The sequence below is a fragment of the Gallus gallus genome, chromosome 3 (genome assembly GCF_016699485.2).
Source record: "Gallus gallus isolate bGalGal1 chromosome 3, bGalGal1.mat.broiler.GRCg7b, whole genome shotgun sequence".
NCBI lineage: Eukaryota > Metazoa > Chordata > Aves > Galliformes > Phasianidae > Gallus > Gallus gallus.
Window position 1 is genome coordinate 88,193,163 of NC_052534.1, and position 24,322 is coordinate 88,217,484.

The 24,322-nt window shown below is 41.5% G+C and overlaps 1 protein-coding gene across 1 annotated transcript in view; it reads right to left on the bottom strand.

The window, feature by feature from the left end:
- AGPAT5 (1-acylglycerol-3-phosphate O-acyltransferase 5) overlaps nucleotides 1-18,469 on the bottom strand; it is a 56,632-nt gene extending 38,163 nt beyond the window's left edge. Inside the window, exons 1-3 of the mRNA XM_419916.8 lie at nucleotides 18,162-18,469; nucleotides 2,334-2,403; nucleotides 2,015-2,130 (exon numbers count right to left, since the gene is read on the bottom strand). Coding sequence (XP_419916.1) covers nucleotides 2,015-2,130; nucleotides 2,334-2,403; nucleotides 18,162-18,380 — 405 coding nt within the window. The 5' untranslated portion in view covers nucleotides 18,381-18,469. The remainder of the gene's footprint in view (nucleotides 1-2,014; nucleotides 2,131-2,333; nucleotides 2,404-18,161) is intronic.
- Nucleotides 18,470-24,322: the final 5,853 nt, after the last annotated feature.

A 24,322-nucleotide genomic window follows, 5' to 3' on the forward strand; every position in this document is an offset into this window, starting at 1 on the left:
AGTGTAATGACTACAGGCAAATAGAAACAGCATGTAGCAGATCAGTCACCGTCTCTTTAGTGGAATCAAAATGTAGAGATCTGGAGTCATTGGTGGGGACAAGAACGAGGGCTACTGAGAAAGTAATGCCTTCTATTTTATTCTGTTGGCCCATGATGTCAGAGGCAGATGTTGGCGGTATGGCAGTAGAGGCTGAACCTTCCCACCAATATTCCATTACATTGTGTTGCCGTGTGACAGATGGCAGCAGAGGGGCAGTCTGACAAAACTGTGTCTGACATGGAAGTGCGTACAAAGCAAAGGTGTGTTACTGAGTTCCTCCATGTGGAAACAATGGCACCCACTGACATTCTCTGACACTTGCTGAGTGTTTATGGAGATCAAACAGTTGGATGCGAGTAGAGTGAGGTGGTGGATGTGGCAACAGGGTGTGATTCTTTGTATTTATTTAGGGGACTGGGAGAGCAACCCTTGTACCAATAAAAATAAATCACAAATGGTTTTATTTTTTCTACAGCATATTTTTTTCTAAGCAGTGCAGTTTTAGAAGAAAGGATGGCAAGCATGCATGCTTCAGCCTAGCTTTACAGCTCACTCATTGCCTAGGGCACTCATCCAGAGGACAACAAAGACATTCATTTTCAGGCTGAAAACAACATTGATTGAACCTGGATCTACAGGTACCTTGGGGAACACTTGAACTGCTTACACACTGTACAGAAAGCAGGAACCTCAACAGTATCTGTACTCTAAAATTAAACACTGAGATAGTTCACTCCCTAGAGATGGGCATTTTAGGTGACATGATCCATTGCTCTGAACCTCTGTAGCCACCTAAATGAAACAAAAGTAGCATCTGATTACTGGGAAAGACCACTGTTTAAGGCACTTCCTACTTTGCAGCACTCTAAATTAGGCAGTTCATGGATCTTAGCCTCCCCTTGTCCAACAGCTTCTAAACCCAATCCAAACTGCAGTGGCTTACTGGAGGCAAAATATGAGTTAATCAATAACAGCTGTAGTTGATGCCAGCGAAGGACCGCTCTGCCTCCTCCCCTCTTCCCACCAATGGCTGTAGGTTCAACTGTTTTTCCCCCTTTTGCTGCTCTAAAAATCAATTATTCTGACTTGACTTATGGATGCAAAAGTGAGGGTGCTGAGACATAGACAGGAATACACAGCCAAAAACAAAGAGAGCAAAGCTTCCAATTTGCACAGAAGCCCGCAACAAGAATGGCTCTAGTCAAGCATACAACACCAACATTGGGCATTTCATATTTGATATACAGTTTATAAGGGAAAATTCTATTTTGAATTTAGACTAGAAATGTCAAACACTATCAACAATACATTCCACAATAACAGGGAGAGGTAAGTTGCCTATTCTTCACATTTTTCTTTACAAACTAATAAGTTGGTCACTCCAAAAGTAATGCCTTCTATTTATTTCCATAGAAACTACAATAGATGTACAATTACATTACTTGATACTTCAAATTCTCAGCTACAGAACAGTTCTTCAACAGTCACCAACATGAGATATATTAAGATCCTCTTCTACATTGTGTTAAAACCAAACAATTGAAAAATAAATAGCTCACTAAAAATGTGAATTTATTCCCGGTTTGCAACATAACAACAAAACAACAACCAACCCACCAAACAAAAAAACACCCAAAAAAGTCTGTTTTCACTTACTGCTATGTGAGCAACTGCATGGTAAAAAGAACAAAGTATTAGAATATTTTGAAACAGCTACTAACAGATTACACAGTGATATTTGTAGCTATGAACACTGTCCAAAACAAGTATTTATTTATGAGTAAATAGATTCTTTAATAACAGTCTCAACTCAGATACACATCTAATTACACTGAGTGAAATGAGCTATTTTCATACTCACATAACAAGTGTTAGCTCAGAACTCCATCTTCCCAAGACAAAAATAAACAGAAGGGAAGTACATCATATATATTTGACCCACATTAAGCAAGGAAGAAATGAGTGGGCTTACCTGTGAAAAATACCACCCATACAATGGAAGCCACTTTAATCCATCTTTCAAAACATATCGGACATGCCCAAGTGCATTCTGCCTAATTGCCAACATGTCCGCAATGATCCAATCAACTGTGAAGACAAAAGCCAAGAATGGTTAGTTAAACTAGTTTACACCTGCCACTGATGAAAGAAAAAGCATACTTTGTACAAAGAAATATCATTACAGCCTTATGTGCTGGAAGTTCTGATGGAAAGCTCATTAAAGCAAGGCTGGAAAGAGACACAGCAAACAGATGAGCAGATTTATAAAAACATTATGAAAAAATACAAACCTGTACACTGATGATTTGATAAATATATTATATTTTCTTTATTTTTTGGCAAGTCCCCATAGATTATTACCTAAAAAATAAAAAATGAAGCATTACTTTATTGTTTATAGTCATTGTATTAGTCAGTGATAAGAGCAAATGAGGTAATTACCTATTTTCCAAGAAAACTGCCAGCATGCTAGCATCATTAATCCCATTAATTTATCAGAATCCATCATGCATACAACCTACTTATCAACAAGGAAGTTAATACTAATTAATTAGGGCACAAAAAGTTTATTCTGTTCTCATGATTTAGCCCTAGAATGGGATCCATGGAAGCCAACTTACATCCACAAGATCCCTAACGCAAGGTAAAAGCAAACCTTCGGACATGCATTAAAACATTGTTTGAGTTCATAAATCTAGCATACAGCATATGCTTCATCCAGACACACAGTTATGAGTTCAGTTAAATTTAAAGCTGTAAGTTTTCCCGAATTAGATAAATAAAATCTCAACCATTTGCCACGATTTTAACCATCAAGAGCAAGCAAGCAAATAAATAAATCACGAGATGAGAGGTGGAAGGAGGATGGGAATGTCTTTAAGTTGGGCTTCAGGTTTTATTATAATTTTGTAATGTTTATCTCCATTACTTTAAGATTCACTTTTAACCTCGCAGTTTTTCTCCCAAGTATTTATAAGCGGGACAACCTCCAGAGAGTGTGATTAAAAGCAAGATGCAAAATTAGTAATCCAAACAGCTTTTAAAAAGGATAAACACAGATTTATTTCAGATATAAAATGAATGAAACCATTTCAATTCCCAAGTGAAGAATGTCCATAGCAGTATATTATAAATACTTTCATTATCTAACTCAGTTGAGTTTTCTAATCAGTATGCTTCAGGTAGGATTCCCCCCCATTCTCCCAATACTAATAGTCTATATTCCTTATTGCTTGAAACTAGCTGTATTAAAGACAAATTCTTCTTTGACAGGACAGCATTCACCAAAACAAAAGCACTACTTGGAAGCTTTACCAATATATCACCACCAGTTCCACAGCATGGACTGTCTAGATATATTATCAAGAAAATGCATCTAATATTCAGAACCTGATTAAAATCATTTAGCATGCCTGATGAAAATCATTTAGATCTCACGTACATCTTTACAGCATGTTTATCAGCACCTCTGAAAAATCTGCCTGTATCTCAGTTAACCTGTTACACCAAACAGATAACTTTTTGTATTGTAACACTATACAAACATCCCACCAAAATCTGTGTTTACATTCACAGCGTTACTTATTTGCAAATACAACTGTACTGTTAACCAAATTTGTTTTCAAGACAAGAAATCATACACTGGCAAATTGAGACATTCAGTAAATATGTGAACAAGAGATCGTCCAGTGTACAGTAAAGAGAACATTACTTATTTGAATTTAGGGGAAGGGAAAAGGTTTGATACAACAGATCACTACAACTGAAGGTCTTGAATGCTATCTGTGCTTCATAGAAGGTAAGAAAATATGAACAAGAGGAAAACAAAATCTGCCCTTGACGCTCTTAACAGCTATCCCACAGAAGAAAACAAAACAAAATAGGGTTTGAAATCCATAGTTTATTATCCTTACTTCTAAACATTTCTACATTTAGTGTACAAAGTCAAAATTCCACTGCAATCAGAACCACAATTCAAAGCACTCACTTGTGACTACTGCATTAGTTAAAACAAATATAATGGAATGCGCCTGCCAAATATAACAGTTAATCTGTATTACTTTTTATTTCAATAGGATTGGATGTAGTTCACTTTTTAATCCCTGAGGAACGCCCTCTCATTGTTACTGTAAGTAGATTTCTGTGTACAACATACAGCCTTACCGTAACGGTTAGCCAAAACATGTTTATATGTAATGAACCAACATTCTGTAACTGCCATAAAACATACAGCCATATGACTTCACAGAACTGAAAAGCTCTATTTATAATTAGTTCTCATTAAAGACAAGACAGGATATTTTATTTCAGTGTGAATGAAGGAGTGAGAAAAATCTGAAAGATCTATTTTGCTTGCTCAACTGGCTCAGCCTAGGAGAATTCAATAGCTTTAACTGCACCATCATTCATTTCAGCAATCTCAAGAAGAGGTTTCTACAGTTCACTAGAAGCCAGCAAATAGCTATTCACAGATTAGATGTTCATGGCCAGGAAATGAGGGCTACAAACTACATGATATATATTACAACCAGATAGGCGCGGCACCTTCCAGCCTTTATTGCCTTGAGGTTTCTTCAGCTCTCACAGGATACTCCTGCTCTGCTCTGCAGGCAGTCATACAACATTCCTTCCAAGAAGCTGCTGCGTTTCTCAAAATTTTCATAATAAATCATGAAGAGCCCTGAATCATGCAGAAAAGTTGTCCTCTTCCCTCTAAAATGATGTCTGAAGAATTCATCTGCTTGGGGATAAGCAGGGCAGAAGTCCCTTCAGAGCAAGCCTTCAATTTCTGTGAATCCAAAACCTTTAGATAAATTGGAGTACCTAGTAAAAATTATAGCTGAAGGACACAACACAGTACTCTTCCTCATGGTCTGCAGAAAAAAAGCTGACTTTGTGCTATTCCTTCCAGCAATGTCTCCACAGAACTCCCTGCTGCCACAGACCATGCAATAGCAACCAACCCCTTTTCAGACTCCTGGTGCAGAAGGTATCTGGGGAGCACAGTGAAGGCAAGCATTTGCGGGATTTACCAAATGAAAAAACGAGTGTTCACAGTGCCAGGTTACATACATATCCCTTTTGAAGCAACCTGAAGAGCTCAAAATAGTGGACTTCCAAGAAGTGCAGGAGGTGGGAATACTTACAGACACTTGTAGGCCAGCTCCAGGCAAGAGGCACAGGATGTGGTTGGGAGGCAGCTTCCAGTTTCAGGAGAAGCTAACACATTGCATTTAAGATATTTTACTATAAGATATCGTTAAGATATTTTAAGATAAAATGTAGTCTATGATTACAAATCTAACCTGAGGACAGAGCATCAAAATCTGCTCTTTCAGTCATGCTGAGGTCATTTCACAGCTCAGTCCACAATAGCAGGTCAGGCTGTTACTGTTGGTGTGGGTCTTTTTCATTCATTTATGCAGCAGTGCCATCAAACCCAATTCAGACTGGGCTCAGATAAAGAAAGTGGATGTTGATGGGCTCCCTTCTGTATAAAGGCCAGGACCCCACTGTCCACACACACAGCAGGCACAAAGCATACCTTGGAGGTGTCAAGGCAGAGGAAGCCACAAGTTCTCCCACAAAGGAAACTTACTAACTCAGTGATAGGCTGATCCAGGCATGCAAATAGAGGCTCCTGGGTGATCTGGTAACTCAGCTTCTCTGTCCATAGCAGCCTCTGCTTCTTCCAGAGCAATTTATTCTGCTAGGGCTGTATAAGTGTGGTAGCTTGCACAGCTATGCAAAGTAGTCCTGCATGGAAGCCACACTTCAACACGTTGTAATTTGCAAAAGGCTTCACAGCAACAAGGCAGACACCTTTGAATTAGGTTTCTACTTCTTGCTTAGGAAGCGTGCACAAATCAAAGAAAATTAAATAGATCATTTAATCACATCCTAGCTACATTGGCTCAGTAAACTGGGCCACGGCACACTAATTCAAGAGAGGAAAGTAATCGTGCTATCAGAAGTCCTGCACGCAGGCCAACTGGTGACCACAAGAAACTCCTAGCAGAGAGATTACCTTAATATGATAATTGGATGTGGTCAGTAATGCGAGCAGTTCAGGTGCTGACCTACGCACAGACCTGGCCCCTCTGCTTCAATGGCAGGAAGGCAACACAGCTGGCTATTGCTAAAAATGCGGACCACCTCCTCTGATGTCCCATCACCTCCGCTCCACCCTCCCCTTCTCCCTGTTCATGGAAACCAGGTATGAATTGTAGAATAAGGCTCACTTCATTATTTTTTCAGTAACCAAAGGGATGTGTGCTGAGGCATGTTGCAGCAAAAAAGGTGGAGTGTTCAGAACAGTCGAAAAGTTAGCTTCAAGCACAAAGGCAACAGCGACTGGAAAGATGAATAAAAGCAGAGATACAGTAACAGAAGATCCCTTCCCTCTCTTGAAGGAAGACAAGAGAAACAGAACACTGCAGAAATCCAACACTTCATTTAAAACAACCACATAAACTTTACACATTCAGCTCTGCTCCCCTTAAAACATGCAGTTCTCTCCACATCCCTGTTTCTGCCTGACTACTTTTATAACTTGGACTGCAAGCTCTTCAGAACAAGAGCTTCTTTGTTAGCTGTGCACTGCTGCAGCTGGAGTACTTATTAAAATAATTGGTATCCTAGGATGTATTTTGCATCTTTTTGGCAGAGACTGGAAATACTTTTGTGGTAAAAGGGTGGAGTTTGCATCAACAAACCTCCAAAGGAACTGCTAGATGCATCTCTGAAGTCAGTGCACAACCCTGGGCAAGCTGACTTCTGCAGCACTGCTGTTGTGGCAAGAGAGCTACTGTAACAGTACTTGAATGTTAATACCACAGGTATCACGTGGGAAGTCTTAAATTCCCAGTTCCCCTAAAATTCTACCTGGTGACACAACTGGTTGTCTTCAACTTCTCAACAAAGTATCTCAGATCACAATACCTATTTGTCCTGCCTGACAAGAAGCAGGCTCAAGACAGGACACAGCTGGGGCCCCCTGCTTAATGCCACAGATTTCAGAAGTTTCCAGATGCCTTACTACAAGTATTTAAAAACAGTTATCTTTCTTCACAGGAGACAGGTAAAGCACTTTTATTCTCATTTAACAAATACACGTCTCACTTTTCTATACCATAAAGATATGAAACTCCCCCTGAGCACCAAACAGGATGGTTCCAGCATTTTACAGCCTCATAACACTGCAAAATTACTTTTAAATAATATTTTTCGTAAAAATCCTTTTAGATCACATACAGTGTTTCAGGAATTATCATATTATTGCTATACCTCATAAGCTTTTTAGTCAAAGAGACTATCTGCTTAACACAAAATTGCACAAGTATGAGGTCAACTGCTCAGGCTCAGCACTAAACTCGGGGGGGGAAATCACAAAATGGCCTGGGTTGGAAGGGACCTCAAGGATAAGGAATCTCCAACCACCCTGCCAGGCAGGGCCACCAACCTCCCCATTTACTAGACCAGGTTGCCCAGGGCCCCATTCAACCTGGCCTTGAACACCTCCATGGATGGGGCACCTACAACCCCTCTGGGCAGCTGTTCCAGCACCTCACCACTCTCCTGGTAAAGAACTTCCCCCTAACATCCAACCTAAATCTTCCCTCTTTCAACTTAAAACCGTTCCCCCTTGTCCTGCTGGTATCTACCCTTTCAAAGAGTTTACTCCCTTCTTGGTGAATATTGGCGATAGGTGAACAGTTGGACTAGATGACCTTGGAAGCCTTTTCCAATCTTGATGATTCCTCAATTCAAACCATGAAAACATTAATTTTTTTTTTAATAAATTAGTAATCAAGAAAAGTAAAACTTCATAATCATGTGCATTCTACTACTTCTTCGTATTTGAACATAGAAAAGACTTTCAAATAATTAGGTTATGAGAAATAAGTTCCCTAATTTTCTAGTTATACAGTAAATTACTTAATTTTCACAGTAGTCAGTCAGTAGTTGGTAGTTTCGCTGTCACCACTGTACCATAGTAAATCAAGCAAGAACAGTAACCACCACACTCATTCCAACACAGAAAAAAGCCCACAGTCCTGTAAGATGAAGGAGGCATTTATATTAGATGAGTACTATCATTCATTTAACTGGACTAGTTTTGTTAGTAATTTCTGCTTGCCTGAATCTTTTACAGATGCTACACAGAGGGCTGAGACATTAAAGACCTGTACAGAAGCATTATCTGCCTGTTTTTATAGCCGTCCTCCAAGTCTCATATAGTGATTTACAACAGAACATGACAACTTTATTCACAGATTTATTTCCAATCTGATCAAAAGATTAATTTCAGAGGGAACAAGTTGTCACAAAACAAAGCATGTCAGGGTGATTTCACTTTGTATTTACTTAAACAATGATCCTCAACTACATAGATTCAGATACGGAACATAACCCAGAGGCAGGAGCTCTTGGCTTCTGGTGCAGCTCAGTGCTGCAGAATGGGACTCGCAATGCTGCACTACTGAGTCTGCCAGCTTTGAATTGCCAGGATATAGGCCACTGAAAACAGATGCAGATCTTAAATCCCATCCTGCCCTAACACACTGCTCTGTGCTTTCAAAAGGTTCATCTGAGGACGGGGGATTCTCTTTTCTGAAAACACACTGCTAAATGCAGCTTTTCAAAGAAGTGTATGTAGAAAGAACTGAACTGCTGCAGTGCATCAGTACAGCCTGTGCTCATTAACTCATTAAGCTGAAGAGAGGTACCACCATTTCCTCCTTTTTCTCTTTTTCAATAGAAAAAAAAAAAAAAGAGCTCAAACTTTTAGAGGTTCCCAGCCCTTCCAGCATACATTCAATACCATTTGAAAGTGCTCTTGTTCTTTTTTCAACAAGTACTGCACGTATTTCAGATACATATAACATATGTGATGTGAAAAGAGATTATTTATAAGCTGAGATTTTCACAGAAGGGTTTTTCTGAACATCTGGCACCTCAGTATGATGCAAAGCCTGCACATGCCTTCCAGCACAAGAGTGGAAGGAAGTTTCACGTGTTTCATTACAAGAGAATGACATCCTCATACAATCCTTAGGCATCTCTGAAGAATTTTTCCTCAGATTTTTGTCATTTCCTTCAAAGAAAGGAAAAAATGACCCACATTCAATGTGACTATTGTTCACTGTGCTACTCTTCTGTAGTGGAAAGCATGTAGTGCCTTCCCCCCACAATTAAAAAATTACAGTGCCTTGGTACATTAAGCACATTCTGAAAACTTAATCGTTTGGCATCTCACATCAGCAAGAAGCAAGAAACCTTGGGTAGTGATGTTATTCACAGCGTTCCTCCTGCTAGAGCTCTTAATAATGGGTTCTCTGCTTTTAACCGTGAAGGACTCCAAGGAAGAGTTCATTAAATCCTTACCTGTAAAACTCATACAAGTGAGCACGCCAAGTACAGACTGAACTGGTACAACATTATCAGTGAGTCTGCATGCACGGGGAAGGGGAAGATGAAGAAACCTCCTCTTTCTCTGGAATAAGCCCTTCCATACATTTTTTTTCAGTACGTATTTAGAATTTAAGCAAAATGGGCTTCTAGGAAGAGGCAAACCCACCTTTCCACAGCAAAAGACATACAGGAAGGTGTCTGAGCTAGCTCTAATTTGGCTCCAGACCCAAATCCAGCAAACTTGAGTTAGCTTCAAGAAAAACTGAAGTTAAAATCCCTGTTGTACCTTCCCGTACCACCACAGCATGGAACTGAGCTGGTTCACCTGCACCTCGCTCAGCGCTGTGCATCACGTTTGCTTACACAAGAGGAACATGCATGCCCTCCAGATTGCCAAGTAGCTCCAGAAAGTGGGACAGAGTTTTCAAGTTTGAGGTTCAAGAAGACCAAATGCCAGGTCCTGCACTTTGGCCACAACCACCCCAGGCAATGCTACAGGCTTGGGGCAGAGTGGCTGGAAGACTGTAGAGGAAAAGAACCTGGGCGTGTTGATTGATGCTAGACTGAACATGAGCCAGCAGTGTGCCCAGGGGGCCAAGAAGGCCAATGGCATCCTGGCTTGTATCAGAAATAGTGTGGCCAGCAGGAACAGGGAAGTAATTATCCCCTTGTACTCAGCACTGGTGAGGCCGCACCTCGAGTACTGTGTCCAGTTTTGGGCCCTTCACTGTAAGAAAGATGTCGAGGCCCTGGAGCGTGTCCAGAGAAGAGCAACAAAGCTGGTGAGGGGTCTGGAGCACAGACCTTAGGAGGAGCGGCTGAAGGAGTTGGAATTGTTCAGTCTGGAGAAGAGGAGGCTCAGGGGAGACCTTATTGCTCTCTATAACTACCTGAAGGGAGGTTGTAGTGAGCTGGGGGTCGGCATCTTCTCTTGTGTGACTAGTGATAGGACTAGAGGGAACAGCTTCAAGCTGCGCCAGGGAAGGTTCAGGCTGGATGTTAGGAAATACTACTTCTCTGAAAGGGTGGTCAGGCACTGGAATGGGCTGCCCAGAGAGGTGGTGAAGTCACCGACCCTGGAGGTGTTCAAGGAACATTTGGATGTTGTGTTGAGAGACATGGTTTAGCGAGAACCATTGGTGATGGGTGGATGGTTGGACTGGGTGATCCTGTGGGTCTTTTCCAACCTTGGTGATTCTATGATTCTAAGCTCAAGGGGAAAACAATACTCTAACTACCACAATACAGCTGGAAGTCATACTATATTTCTTCATGTTGATATACCTGCTAAAATACAGGAGCTCAAGCAAATCATAGGTAGTTTTACAACTGAAGGAAAAGAGAGAAGGACATCAAACTATCATGAAGCTTAGAGTTTTCTAGTCCCACACTGAGGAGCTAACTGTAACAGGACAGATGACAAGCAGCAAGTGACAGATATGAAATGAAGAAAAGAAGAAAATAATTTCCGTTTTTCATCTGAAATCTCTTCAGAGCACAAATTCAAACTGACAGAACAAAGATTAAAGAATACATTTCCCTGGAGAAGTTATGCTTCCTCATAATTGTAACATCAAAATCTTTGACATCTGAGCCTACTTTATCTCATACAACTAAAACTGAGAAAAAGAGAGACACTCTGTAAGCCTGAGGTAAATAGATCGCAATAACTGGAGTCAAACATTTAACTAGGAATAGAATCTTCTCTTTGCAAGAGTCTGATGGTATAGCAGCAGGAGGAAAACTTCTCAATTAACAATTACCCTTATGTAAAGTATCGGGATGTGTTATGCAAGAAGAAGGAAAGGACATGGAACAAAAAATACCATATAGAAAGAACTCCATGGACCAGGATCCACCAAAACATCGTTAACCACAACAAGAGAAAAATGTGTAAGTTAGGTGTGCAAGTTTAAAAATGCTTTTTTCTTTTTTTAATGTAATGAACAACACCTGTATTTACAAAGGTAACAAACCAGGCAAGACTTGCACAACTTACATTAAGAACTGCATACACTATGAAGCTAAATACATTTTAATTTGAATACCTTAACACAGAAAATTTAGAAGTCAAACCATGAGGTTGTAAAACTCACTAGCTTCAATACTTGGAATCTGAATTTTCTAAGTGCTTTTAAGACCTATCCTTTGACTCCTTCATACCTGACAAACACTGATTTTTTTTTTAATTAATTTTTTTTAGGATTTTCTGAGGTATACATTGCTGTTTTTGAAATGTAAATATACACGACAGAATGAGGGGAAGTGGCCTTAAACTGGAAGAGGGTAGATTTAGACTAGATACTAGGAAGAAACACTTAACTGTGAGGGTGATGAGACACTGGAACAGGTTCCCAGAGAGGCTGTGGATGTTCCTTCCCTGGAAGCATCCAAGGCCAGGCTGGATGGGGCTGTGAGCAACCTGGCCGACAGGAGGTGTCCCTGCCTATAGCAGGGGGTTGGAACTAGATGATCTTAAAGGTCCCTTCCAACCCAAACTGTTATAGGATTCTGTGATATTAGTTTTAAATCAAAGACAGTGTTAGGTAAGGCTGACATAAAATTCAGGTTCAGTTGTGACTAGTCAGTTACAAAATAAATGCCAGGCAAACCTCCATGTAAAACTTTTGAATTATGAACCCAGACAGCAGTAGTTTTGGTGCAGTTAACTGATAACTTGTTTCTAAAGCAGCTAATAAAATGAGCAAACAAAAACTGTTTTTCAAATATGAGGGGGTGGGACGGGGAGCAGAACTTGCAGTGACCATGCAATATCCCCACACTACATTCTCCCCAGATTGTCCCTGTGCCAGAAGCTGCAGCACATGACAGTCCCAGCTGATGTCCAAAAGAACCAGCATCGCGATGGATTTTCACCTTCACAGCAGTAACCAAAGGTAGTCAGAACAAAAATTAAGATATATGCAAATATATCTCCAGCAAAATCTAAAAAAGAAAGAGCGCAAAGCTCACATACCTCACGTATCTATTTTTGTTGCCTCACACCACAGCTAAATGTAAGAGTCTAAAATTAGATATCCATTTCAGTTTGAAGGCAGCATCCCTTAGGCTTAGCAGGTATCATTTAATTTCTTCTACTGTAGCACACAGGACTTCGTTGTAATACTATAAAAGACACACACACTGGAGAGCTGCTGTCTGAAGTCTCTAATGAGATGAACCAGGGAAAGCTGCCTTCATGGAACCAGAACCACAGCAAGAAAATTTAATTGCAAAGAGCAGGGCTTCTTTCAGAAGTTTACCACACAAGAATGTGGTACATTCTCAGTTTCTCTCTTAGCGCTGCACCAATCCCCAAGCATTCATCACATTCTCTAAATTTATTTCATTACTTCTACCCTTAGACAAATGAAAGCTTACTATTACCCTTACCCCTCAACAGGCCTCCCAAGAGCTAACGGCTTCACATTGTGCCTGCATCACCTACAAGAGCTGCTGTTGCCCATTCATACTGTTTTCAAAGCGTGCCACAAGCCAAGCACAGTGCAGGACTAAAAGGGAAGATGCAAGCCTCCTCCTCCTGCCCTTGGGGCTTGCCTCACCTGCAGCACTGTGCCTTCCAGTTCCAGCACCTCCCACTACTCACTCCCCCATCCTCTGAGCCATCAGGCTGGTGGTGAAGGCTGGAGGGAGAGCTCAGACCTCACACATCTACAGAATAAGGCTAAAAAATGATAAAGCTGGCACCTTCTTTGCAAACACAACCAAAGAAGGATGAGAAGCAGCATTTCCTTCTCACTTTTTGGTTGAAGCATTTGCTCAGGTGCTCATCCTGAGGGCATTCAGCCCCATCACATCCCTGGACAGAAAGCAATTAGAAAATGAACTTTTCCCCTCCTTGACAAAGGTGTCTCACCAGCAAAGATGCTGCCCTGGGAATAAAGACAAACACAGGCCTCCTAACTCTCACTTCTAGGCTGAATGCTGCAACAGTGAGCACCTCCATCCTGACCTTTTGCACTGAGCTCTCCCCACAGATCTCTTAGGAAGCCAAGCACAGAGCCCAGGCTCTACTTCGCAGGACAGCACGGTCAAAAGTTCAGTAGCACAGTGCCTTTGCAAAGTTTTAATATGCTTAAATCCGAAGTAGTTTCCAATTTTGTTGAAACATGACAGTCCAAGCTTCAATATGAACCTAGGAAGTGTGTTTCATTGCTTAGCTGGGATCCCAAATGTTTTTCAAAATCATTGTTAGTAACACCACAGCTCTGCAAAACAACACTGAGATTGCATTTGATTCCAACAGCCCTTCCAGAGTCCTGTGATGACGAGGAAAAACAATTTCATAATGCCTTTAATGAAAGTACCACTTCCAAAAATTCCTGTTCAGGAGGAAGCAGGGGTAAGGCAAGAGAGCTGACACAAGCACTGAACAAATTCCACACACATTAATTCAGTCATGGATTTTGTTCAATTGTCAAATCTTTCGGATGGAAAATGATCCTTTAGGAAGCAGTCCAAGTGATGATTTCTTTATTTCTTCACCGTCACTCCATACAAAATATCAAACACAATTACAAGAAAAAAGAAGCTGAAGAACATTTAGTCCTCAGCTCATCTGAAACATGTGCACAAACACAATAGGCATTAATTTCACTGCCCTGACAGCAACTGGGATGAGATGCTAAGGGTCATAGGGAGATGACAGCCTTCATCATGCTGAATTACTTGTCCTTTCAGCCCTTCAAGCATCCTAATCAAGGGCATATTCTCAGTTACTTCAGTTTTCAGATTCCATGCTAAGATCCAATTGTTTATTGTCTGTGCTGTCTGAATGTAGGAGTCTGAACTCCCCTAAAGCAGTCAGTCAGTCACGCTATTCACATGCTACTGGATGACTTGGAAACTTGGGGCCAAATCCACATTTAGCACGAGCAAACGCAAGTCCTCCAAAGCACAAGTATTGCACCTGTTTGCATCAGTGACAGCACTGCCACATTGCTGATCAAATCAACACTCCTCACTCTCTAAGACTTTCTACTCACTTCACACCAAGTTCAAGCATCTCATATATATTCTTTCTAGAAAAGAGTATAGTAGCACCTTCTGCAGCTTCCAGCAGGACAGGTGAGATTCATCGTAACTGCATTTGTATCCAAAGCAACATATGGAAAAAACAAGGCCACCCTCCCTGCTCCACTTTTCAATAGACCACCTTTACAGATCTGCTTTGCTATGACTTTACAATCCTGGAGACTGTTGAAGAGTATTGTCACAATGCCATGCATAGATTAATGTTATGTATTTATAGCTCCCTAATAAAATTCATGGATATTTGCCAAGCTGCAATTGCACCAACAAATCTACAGAACACAGTAGGATTTCTTGTTTTATAGTCATAACGTTTTTGTCCAGTTTGTCTAATTTGTAGGACTGGCAGGTCCTGGCTTGTTATTCTTTTTTGGACTCTAAATACTGGTTCTTCCATTTTCTACAGCCAAATCTTGCACGATGTCCTTGCAGTGTGACTGTTTTCATTAATGCATTTACAGAATTCTAATATTACTGGAAAGCCTGTACCAACTCCCTCTTAGCTCAAGTTCTACTTAGGTTTTGCAAAACAAATCCTTCTGGTGGAAAAAAATTTAACAGATCTGACTAAAAATTTAAGACAGGAAAGTATTTATAGTACAAGAAAATTAAAAAAATACAAACAAAAACACACACCTCACAACTTTTACTTGTTTTATGTGCAGTTGTTTACAATGTAAATACTCAGTTCTAGTCCACAATTTGGCTCTGTATTTATCTTAGATCTCAGGTCAAATACTTAAGAGAAAGGGAAATTGTTACTCTTTCAAGACTTCCTGTCCTGCAGCTGAGAGCATCACCCTATCTAGCTACATTTCACAACTGAAGTGTTCACTATGAAGATAAAAAGCCCTCATAACACCAACTGGAATTTCTGCTGTAATAAACTTAGCTAAAAACGCCCAAGTCAAGGACAACAGAAGAAGAACAAAGTCCTCATGTGTACGGTTGTGAGGGAAAGACAGGATGAAGTACTTTATGGGCTGAAAGCTGTTGGTGCACAGAAACCTCATTTCCTAATAAATAAAAAAAAAAAAATAATCAAGATACGCTACTATTTCATTCAGTATAAAAGCAATCCATGTTTAAGATTCAAACCAACTTTTAGCCTATTAGCACTCTACTGCCACTGAACATGGAAACTTCAACAAAGCTATTATTTGACGATAAGACATCTCAAATATTCATAGCAGCCTTGGAGTGCTATCGTACTGAAAAATTACAAATGCACTAAACATAAGAAGCCAAAGAATGCTAAGCAGAACACGATATTACAGGCCTTATTTTGTTTTGGGTAAGAATGTGGCAGTGCTAAGAAAGTGTCACTTCAGGCACCTGTCTAATCTTACTGTGTAGTCTCACTGAAGTCGTTATTTTACAGTACTCTCATGGATGAAGTTGTTGGCTTCCCACTGATCTAGTCACAAAAATTATCCCAATACATTTCAATTGATTTAAAAAAATTAACACACCTCAAAAACGATGCTGAATTCTTCCTTCCAGAGACTATGATGTCTTAATCCCAGTAAAACATTACAGCTGTTTTTATGAAGGTACATAAGATAATATTCTTATGTTTGGGAGGGGAGATTGCATTTAACGATGCTACATTTCTGCATCCAATTAAATGCCTTAAAGCAGCTCTTGGGTTACCATCCCAACCTCAAATACGCAGGCACACGCTGTGAGTTTCAATTTAAACAAATTCAGCTTTTGCACAAGCAGGTCTGAACAGACACCCTTTCTCCTCCTTAAGCAAATGGGAGATACTCCCCACTAAATGAAATCCAACTCTTCAGGATTCTCCATCTTATCTCCCTATAAGCATATCATGCTTTCCATGTTTTTATTTAGCTTTGAGTCTCAGTTACTATCTTAACTGATGACATATGCCAAGCTGGTTCTGTAGGCCCTGCTCTGTTTTCAACACTGTCTGTATCATTTTATCTACCCCTAAGATCATCTCCCAATCACTGACAAAGCACCTCTACTTTCACCTTGCTCTAACTGATCACCTGTACCAGCCTCTCCTTTCTTCTTGCATGAAAAAAAAGTTTTATCCATGTAACCAAAGAAAGCAAAGTCGGACAGACAACGGAGGCCTTTTTGTCTATTTTGGTTATCGTTATCCTTTCTGTACCCTAACATGACAAGCATCTTTTGTGAGAAAGTTCTATCAAAAGTTCTAAGTGGCTGCTACTGTGTGCACACTGTTTGTAGGAAATCTGAATAATTTTCCTGTGACAGGTTATATCTTGATTTTCTGCTCCCTCATCTTTCAAGAGGTTGAATTAGACTACTGTACTGCCGCCTTCAGCAGCTAATTCCTGAAGTGCGTTACTACACATCAAAATGCCTGCAATAAAGATATAAATAAGGGAGATAAAACACCAAGTACTTCACCTGTGAATTACCGTTGCTGTTTTTTTTTTTTTAAATCACAAGTTAACTAATTTGGACAAGATGAAAGGGTGAGGTGTCATGAGCTACAAGCTGAGTTAATCAATAACTAATGAAGGCTAAGAGAAGACTTCGGTTTCCTTTTGTAGTCTTTCCACTCAACCTGATGTCAAAGTGTGCCGTTTTGCTCTCTCTCTCCAGCTGGCTTTGTGGGTTTCCATGAGAGCTGTTATTAAGTGAGGCCTACAGCTGCAGCGCGGGAGCAGAAATTAGCAGAGACCTAGCCTGATTTTGAAAGAAACATATAATAAAACAGGAGATGAATAATTAAGCTGCAAATATCAAGGACCTATTTGTACCAGCTCTGAAACTTGCCAATCAACATGTAAGTACTTGTTGTTCTTTACTTCCAAGCAGCTGACACTAATTTCAAATAGGTTTCAATATACTCAGCCAGGCTGAGGCTCAGGAAGCACCCATCATTTGCTTAACTGTTCCTTGAGTACTGAATTAGAAGTCTCCTTATTTGCTTTACAAATCATAAACAAATATTTAATTCTTGCAAACATTTAACATGAGATGAGAAAGTGGTGAAGCACAGCATTATTACTTGCACCCAAACTCTCTGGTAAGGCAGGACAGACTGCCAGGTCTGCCTTCTTAACCTGAGCCTTCATGCTCCCCTTTCTGAGGTACTGAATAACCACAGCCAGTGGCTGATCCAAAACTGAAGGCCCAAACCCGACAGCAGGTAAACTACGACAGAAGTGGGAAGGTACAGTAACGTAACGTAGATGTACGAAGTGCAATTGTAGTCAGCTATATTTTTATCCACTACCAACGTAGCACCGTGGGTGCGCAAAGCAAAGCAGGCCGCGTGGTTCACGCGTGCAAGCAGGCTGCCACCCGAGCACTGACAGCGCATGACTGATGTCACGTTCCTTCAGCTCCCAACCTGCAGAACGAACGTATCACCGGGACTCTGTGAAAAGCATCACTCGGGGTGGGACAGGACATAAGTATGACTCTTCTTGGAGCGCCCAGAGCCTCTACCCTCAGAGCGCTGTGTGGGCAGGGAAGGGCCGAAGCCCGCACCTGCAGACAGCAGCGGCCCGCTTCCTCCCCACGGCGGGGGCAGCTCCGGGGGCGGGGGAAGCCCGGGGGCGCCCGGGGAACGGGGCGGGCTCAGCGCTGCCTCCCGCCGCTCCCCACCGGCCGCCGTGAGGGAGCCCCGCGCCGCGCCACCGGCTCACCTGCACGCCCGCGTAGTTCTCGAAGAAGAAGAGCACCATGCTCTGGTAGATGGTGTAGAGGCGGTCGTCCACCTCCCGGTAGAAGCGGGCGGGGAGGACGGCGGAGAGCAGGCGCCAGGCGCCCCAGGCCAGCACGTAGGTGGGCGCCGTGCCCATCATGACGGCGGCGGGCAGGAAGTAGCGCATGGAGTATGTGTGCAGCACAAGCGACAGCAGCATCTTCCCGCTCGCTCCCGGCCTCACCGGGACACCCACATGGGCAACGCACTCAGACACGGCCCGCCGGCCCCATCGCCGCCGCGCTGGGCAGAGCAGAGCCGCCGGGCGGGAGGCGGGGGGGGGGGGGGGGGGGGGGATCAGCAGTAGCGGCCGCCCCCAGCAGGGAGGCGCGGAGCGGGCACCGGCTCACAGCTCCCCTAACGCCGCCTCCGCGCCACCATATTGCCCGGCCGGGGGAGGAGCCGCGCCGGCAGGAAGGCGGCCCCTCGTTGCCTGCGGGGAACTTCCGGGCCGGCCGGCCGGGCGCGGGGTGGCTCTGACCGGGTGGTCCCACAGCCTCTACCGCGGATGTGTGAGGTGGCTGCGGCAGCCCCGGCCCGAGGGAGCCGTGCTGGAGGCGTGTCCGGCGGTGCAGCGAGGCGCTCGCCTCGCGAGCTGCAAGGAGCGTTCATTTAAATGCAGCATGGTGTAATTGAAGCCAACTTGGGTTTTTTCACCCTCTCGTTTTTGCGGCACTAAGAACAGATGTGTCGCTTTCAGCGCCTCCGCGCGCATTCGTAGCCGTTGTGCATCTCCTGTCCCCTCACGTTCCAGCTCGGGCCCCCAGTAGCTCTGTAAGAACAGCCCCGAAAATGCAGAAATGCAATAGGTCCCGTAGAAAGCAGCTGTGTCTTCTCCAAGAGGAAGCTTAGTATGAAACCTTCTCTGCAGTGAGATCTCGCTCATTTTCCATGCTCCATAGTTTTTGTATTTCTAACAAAACGCTTCACTTTCCCTGCTCCAAAAGGAGGTGATGGCGGACTTTCTGCCGGTCCCCATCGGTGTTCACATTTCTGTCCCCAGTGAAAATATCACCCTGTCTCGGGACTACCAGGAGAGGCGCTTTCCCCATCATGGCCTCTTTTGGCAGGCGCTTGTGAGCTATAATCCAGGCAATCCTACACTGGCTAGATGGAAAATTGAGGAAGGAGCTCCTGTTTTGCACTGCCTACAGCATGGCCACATGGAAGAGAAAGCAATTCACCACAATGCAGGATGGAGAAAGTAGTCCAAGTCAGTACAGAGCAGGTAAAGCTAGGGCCAGGAAGACACAATGAGGTGTACATGAACAAACACTCTTGTGCAACTGGAATGGTGGGACAGGCTTGGGAGGATCCAGACATGCTGCTTCACAAAGGAGACTGCGGAGAGGCTAGGTTTCAGGGCAACGAGGTGTGCTTGGCTAATTACACTGCAGTTAAAAGTAGAAAATAATGTGAGCTGGAATTGGGAAATGGCAGAGGGTTGGGAAAATGTGGGGAAATTCACCTGGCTGAACTTAAAGGCAGACTGTGAGCTTGTGAGATGGGATTGAAGTCTCAAGTGAACAGGCTGAAAATCTGTGTTAGAGTGAAGAGAATGTGAAAGGAATATAAGCATTTGTATGAAGGAATGAACTTGTGACGTCTGATTCTGTATACATACAATCGTATCTTTCCTTCCAGGGCTACTGGAAGGATAGTTCACTCATACTGGAAGATAAGTTCACTCATACTTCTGAAAAACTTAGGTATTATTAAAAAAATCTGCAGAAATGAACAATTCTGTCGCTGGAGGATGGCTTGACTATCAGGTAAGATAAGATATGAACTGAAGAACTGAGATAAAATACCAAGGTCATAAAGAAATAATGCACATTCTGTGCACTGAATGCACTAGAAGTCTGGTAGAAACGTGGTACCGGATCCCATAGCTGAACTCAAACAAGCAGTCTTAATCTGAAATTTGCTGATATAGTTAAGTGCATGACTTTGCAACCTTAATAATATTCTTTCAGTTTAGGATTTTAGGGGCCCTTTTGTATGGGTGTTTATGTACATGGCTATTCTATATTCTTATCTTGAGATTGACTTAGTCCAGTGATAAAACTTAGCATCAATACCCACTGAATTCATTATATATTAAAAGACACATTTTTACTGGCTTTAGAGTGGTTGCCCCTTGATTCCTTTGAATGTAGTTTCTTCTGTATTACCAGTGAGCAAATAAGACTGCCTAATTTTTCTTTGCTGCATTTACATTTGCTGCATTTATAACATACCCCCTCCTTTTTTTTTTTCTTTCTTTTTATTTATCTATTTCTTTTCATGTGTCACTTTCTTGCTTTCTTAATCTGCCATCATCCCACACGAAGCAGATATGCACAAGCACATACACAATTCATTTCTGCTTTTGGTCATTTGTTATTTTTAAGAGGTTATTTTAACACAGTTTCCTCTTATTATTAAGTCTATATTATCAAATGTGTAGGTTCAGGGGACTGTTTTAACTTTTAGTCACATGGAAGATAGACAGTCCCTTGCACTAAGGCTTAGGACTTCTTTTTATTTCCTAGTATAATTATATCAATATGATACCATAATATGGCGTTGGAATGTCTATAACTGAATGAAACCCTAACTTTTCAATTCAAGAAACTGATATGCCACAATAATTAGATGTGAGATGCTGCCTGACTTCTTCCTTGATTCTCTTAATTCATAGACACTTTTTATCCTAGATCATTCTGAATTGAACCATGGGAATTTGAATATTGGTCTATTGAACATTCTAGACTATGGGAACAAAATCTGAAAAATGCTCTGACCCTCTCTACAATTTTCAATTTTTACTCCTCTGAAAGCATAGGCCCTAATTACACCTCCCTTAACTGTAATGCCAATCTACCAGGTGATTTAATTCCTAGGCGTTTTGCTTTCAGAATAATAGGGCTCCTTTTCTGTTAAGGTATTTCATGTTCTTCTGTACCACAATATTGAAATATGAATAAACAAGACTGTAATTTTGGAAACAAGTATGCATTTGCCATACCCAAGGATCTGAATCTGTTCAGCGTGAATTTAATTTTGTGTGAACCCAACAATAGGCTCTTCTGTCACTGGTTACTACCTCTAAACTGTCCAAACTCACAAAACTCTGGAAAAATATCAGACTTTCATTTTATAGTAAAAAATGCCCGAGACTGTGCCTTGAGAAGGAACCATAAACTGTGCCTCTAAGTATTGACTCAGAATGCTAAGGGATTTTCTCATGCTGCTAGTCCCATGACGGTGTTTCACAATTCTGTCACCCACTCATTCTAATTATCAATTAGACTAAGTGAAACCAGATAGCATTAGATACACATCAAACTGCCTCGAGGCTTATAATTTATCCTTTGTAGATGGTCTTATCTTCAACAGTATCCCGTGAGATGATCTGTTGGTTTTACTTCCATTTATATACTGAGAAATGAGACAGATATTAAGGCCAAAGGAGGCCTTTGATCCAAATAAAGTTTTAAGCATCTTAATTCAATTCCTGGAATCCAAGACACAGTACTTGGGTTTTCTGTGAAGTGCATGTTATGCAGGGAACTAAATAGAAATTAAAAATGAAATCCACAGCAATCAACAGTGAGCAGGAAGTTGATTAAAATTAGTGGGCTCAATGTGTATTTGTATGTAGTCAGATAAAAAGAAAGGAAAGGCTGAGGACAGCATCGTGTCTGAACAACTGCCTCTCACGATCTCATTCTGAATTTCAGAAACACGTCTGTCAGCTTGAGCTCCACAACCCAACCATGTCTCTCTCGGTAATACTCTTGCTTTTCTAACTGTGGCCAAGGAAGAAGCCAATATCACCTATTTTATCCACCTGCATGGGTAGACAACTGGTTTAGACATGGATTCTGTTTGTTGAGGCTATCAAACTTGTACCTTCCATCACTGAGGAGGTTAATAGTAACACAGGGCAGTAGTAATGAACATCTTTCATTACTATTCTAACATTACCTTGCATGTCCCCTGCACTATGTGACTCCTTGGCTGTCCCTCAGAGAAGAAGGCTGTACAACAGAAACACATCTACATGCATGTCTTCTGTTTGTTCCATTCCTCATTCTTATGAGCTGCCCAGAGACTATGTCTCTTACCACCAGAAAATTATGAGGAGCCCAGGAGAGCAAACTTGTATCTTGAGCTAACTGTATGTCCCACAACAAGATTTGCTGTCTTATGACCCTGGATGGCAGTGGGCATGGTTGCATTCATGGTGTGATTTACACATTCTTCTGCATCATGGCTTTACTATTGAAAGGGAAACTCAGGTACATTAATTGAGGCAGGTTTCAGTCCTTCTCTGCCTCCTGTAAAATCTCTTCTTGCCTGGCTATACTTTTCCTACAGTTGAATAAGATCAGCATACACATGCAGACAGAATAAGGAGAGGGTAAACCTCTCCTCTGCTCTTCCAGCCTTCTCTATGACCATTTGTATTTCAGTGCCTCGAGCCAGGTGTGACTTCTATATACCTACCAGTAATCACCAGCAGGTTTATCTTACACATACCTGTCTATTCTTCTTTTTCTTCATATAGGCTTTTAGCCTGCAAAATATCCTTTAGCAAGCAGTAAAATCATCTTTTGTTTTTAAATTTGTTCATTGTAGTTACATTTTATTCACCTTAGAGCTTGTATTGAAGGAGATGGAAAATCCCTTTTCACTCTCTTACCTGTGCCACTCATGATTTTTTGTCATTTCTATAATATTCCCTCTAGACTATTTTTCATACTTAATTTTACTAAGCTCTGGTCCATATATACTATGTTCTCTATCTTGAAGGAATAGCCAGCTTTAGTCATGGCATTTGCTTACTACTAAGGTTTCACTTTTTGCAAGTGATTCTTCTTTTACAAAAAATATAATACTGAAAATTCATGTGAGATATTTTGTTCACTGTAAGATTTATCCACAATTAAACCAAACTAGTTTAAGAGGGGAAACACACTTTGCCAATGATTCTAAAACATATTTATGACCCTGAGAAACTGTGATTCTCCAGACTCTTAAGAGAGATCCCAAAGGAATGTTTTATGAGCACAGTCTTTTTTGCATCATTTGGATCCATAACACCTTTCATCAGCCTCCAAATTTTCTCCTTTCATAGAGAGGGAATCCTTACCATGTTTCCAGCCTTCACCCTTCAGACTCTTAGTCTCTCTTCCAAACTGCATCCTTTGTTCTCAGTGCTGCTCTGTTTCTACATGCTGCTTTCCAATCTCCTTCCCAGGCAAACCTAGCTACTTCTACTCCCACGACTCCTGTGCATCCCAGTCACATTTCATACACAATGTCAGTCTCTTTTTTTCCTAGTGAATCCTAGTTAGCTCTTAATTTCCCTTGAGAGCTCCTAATTCTGTTATCCCCTCCTCTCTATGCCAAAGTCTCGTTGTTCAAGCGTTGCTAATTTTCACTTCCTGTCTTCTTGGTCACAGTACAGCCTTTCCCTAACAATTCTCAATACAGTTTCACCCTCAACCAGCAGATCTAGTTATGTCTTTTCCTATTCCTTTGGTCAAGCTCCCACTCTCTTTGAACCTAACTTGAGTGGCACTCCAGTGGGCATGGAGAACACTGGGAGAACAGCAGAAATAAAGTACCATGGCACAGCCTGTTTGCCTGCCTCTAGTTTAGCCAAATTTGAGCAGATTTTCACAGTAGCAGCAGAAGTTGCATCTATTGCACAAATGCTTCTCACTACATTACCACTTTTCAAATTCCTGTTCAAAGAACAGAAGTGGTAGAAAAGAAAAACATTGCCAGGATTCTAATACCAGCAGAATAACATATTTTTGCTAACTGCTTTCTCAAGAAGAACTCACTTTAGGAAACTTCAACCCCAAGTTTTAGATAAGCAAAGATAAAACAGAAAAGAAAGGGCCTAATGTTTGAAATCAAAGAACATTAATAAAATATGTACTGACTGTAATATCAGCTAATGCTACGGTGGTTGTCTGCAGATAGGCTTGTACTCAGAGTGAAAACCCAGCTGAAGGACAAAGTTAATCTTTGCTTACAGGTGTCTAAAAGACTCGGGATCATAAACACTTTGGGAAAAGAGCTTATGTACTGTGCCTAGGTAGA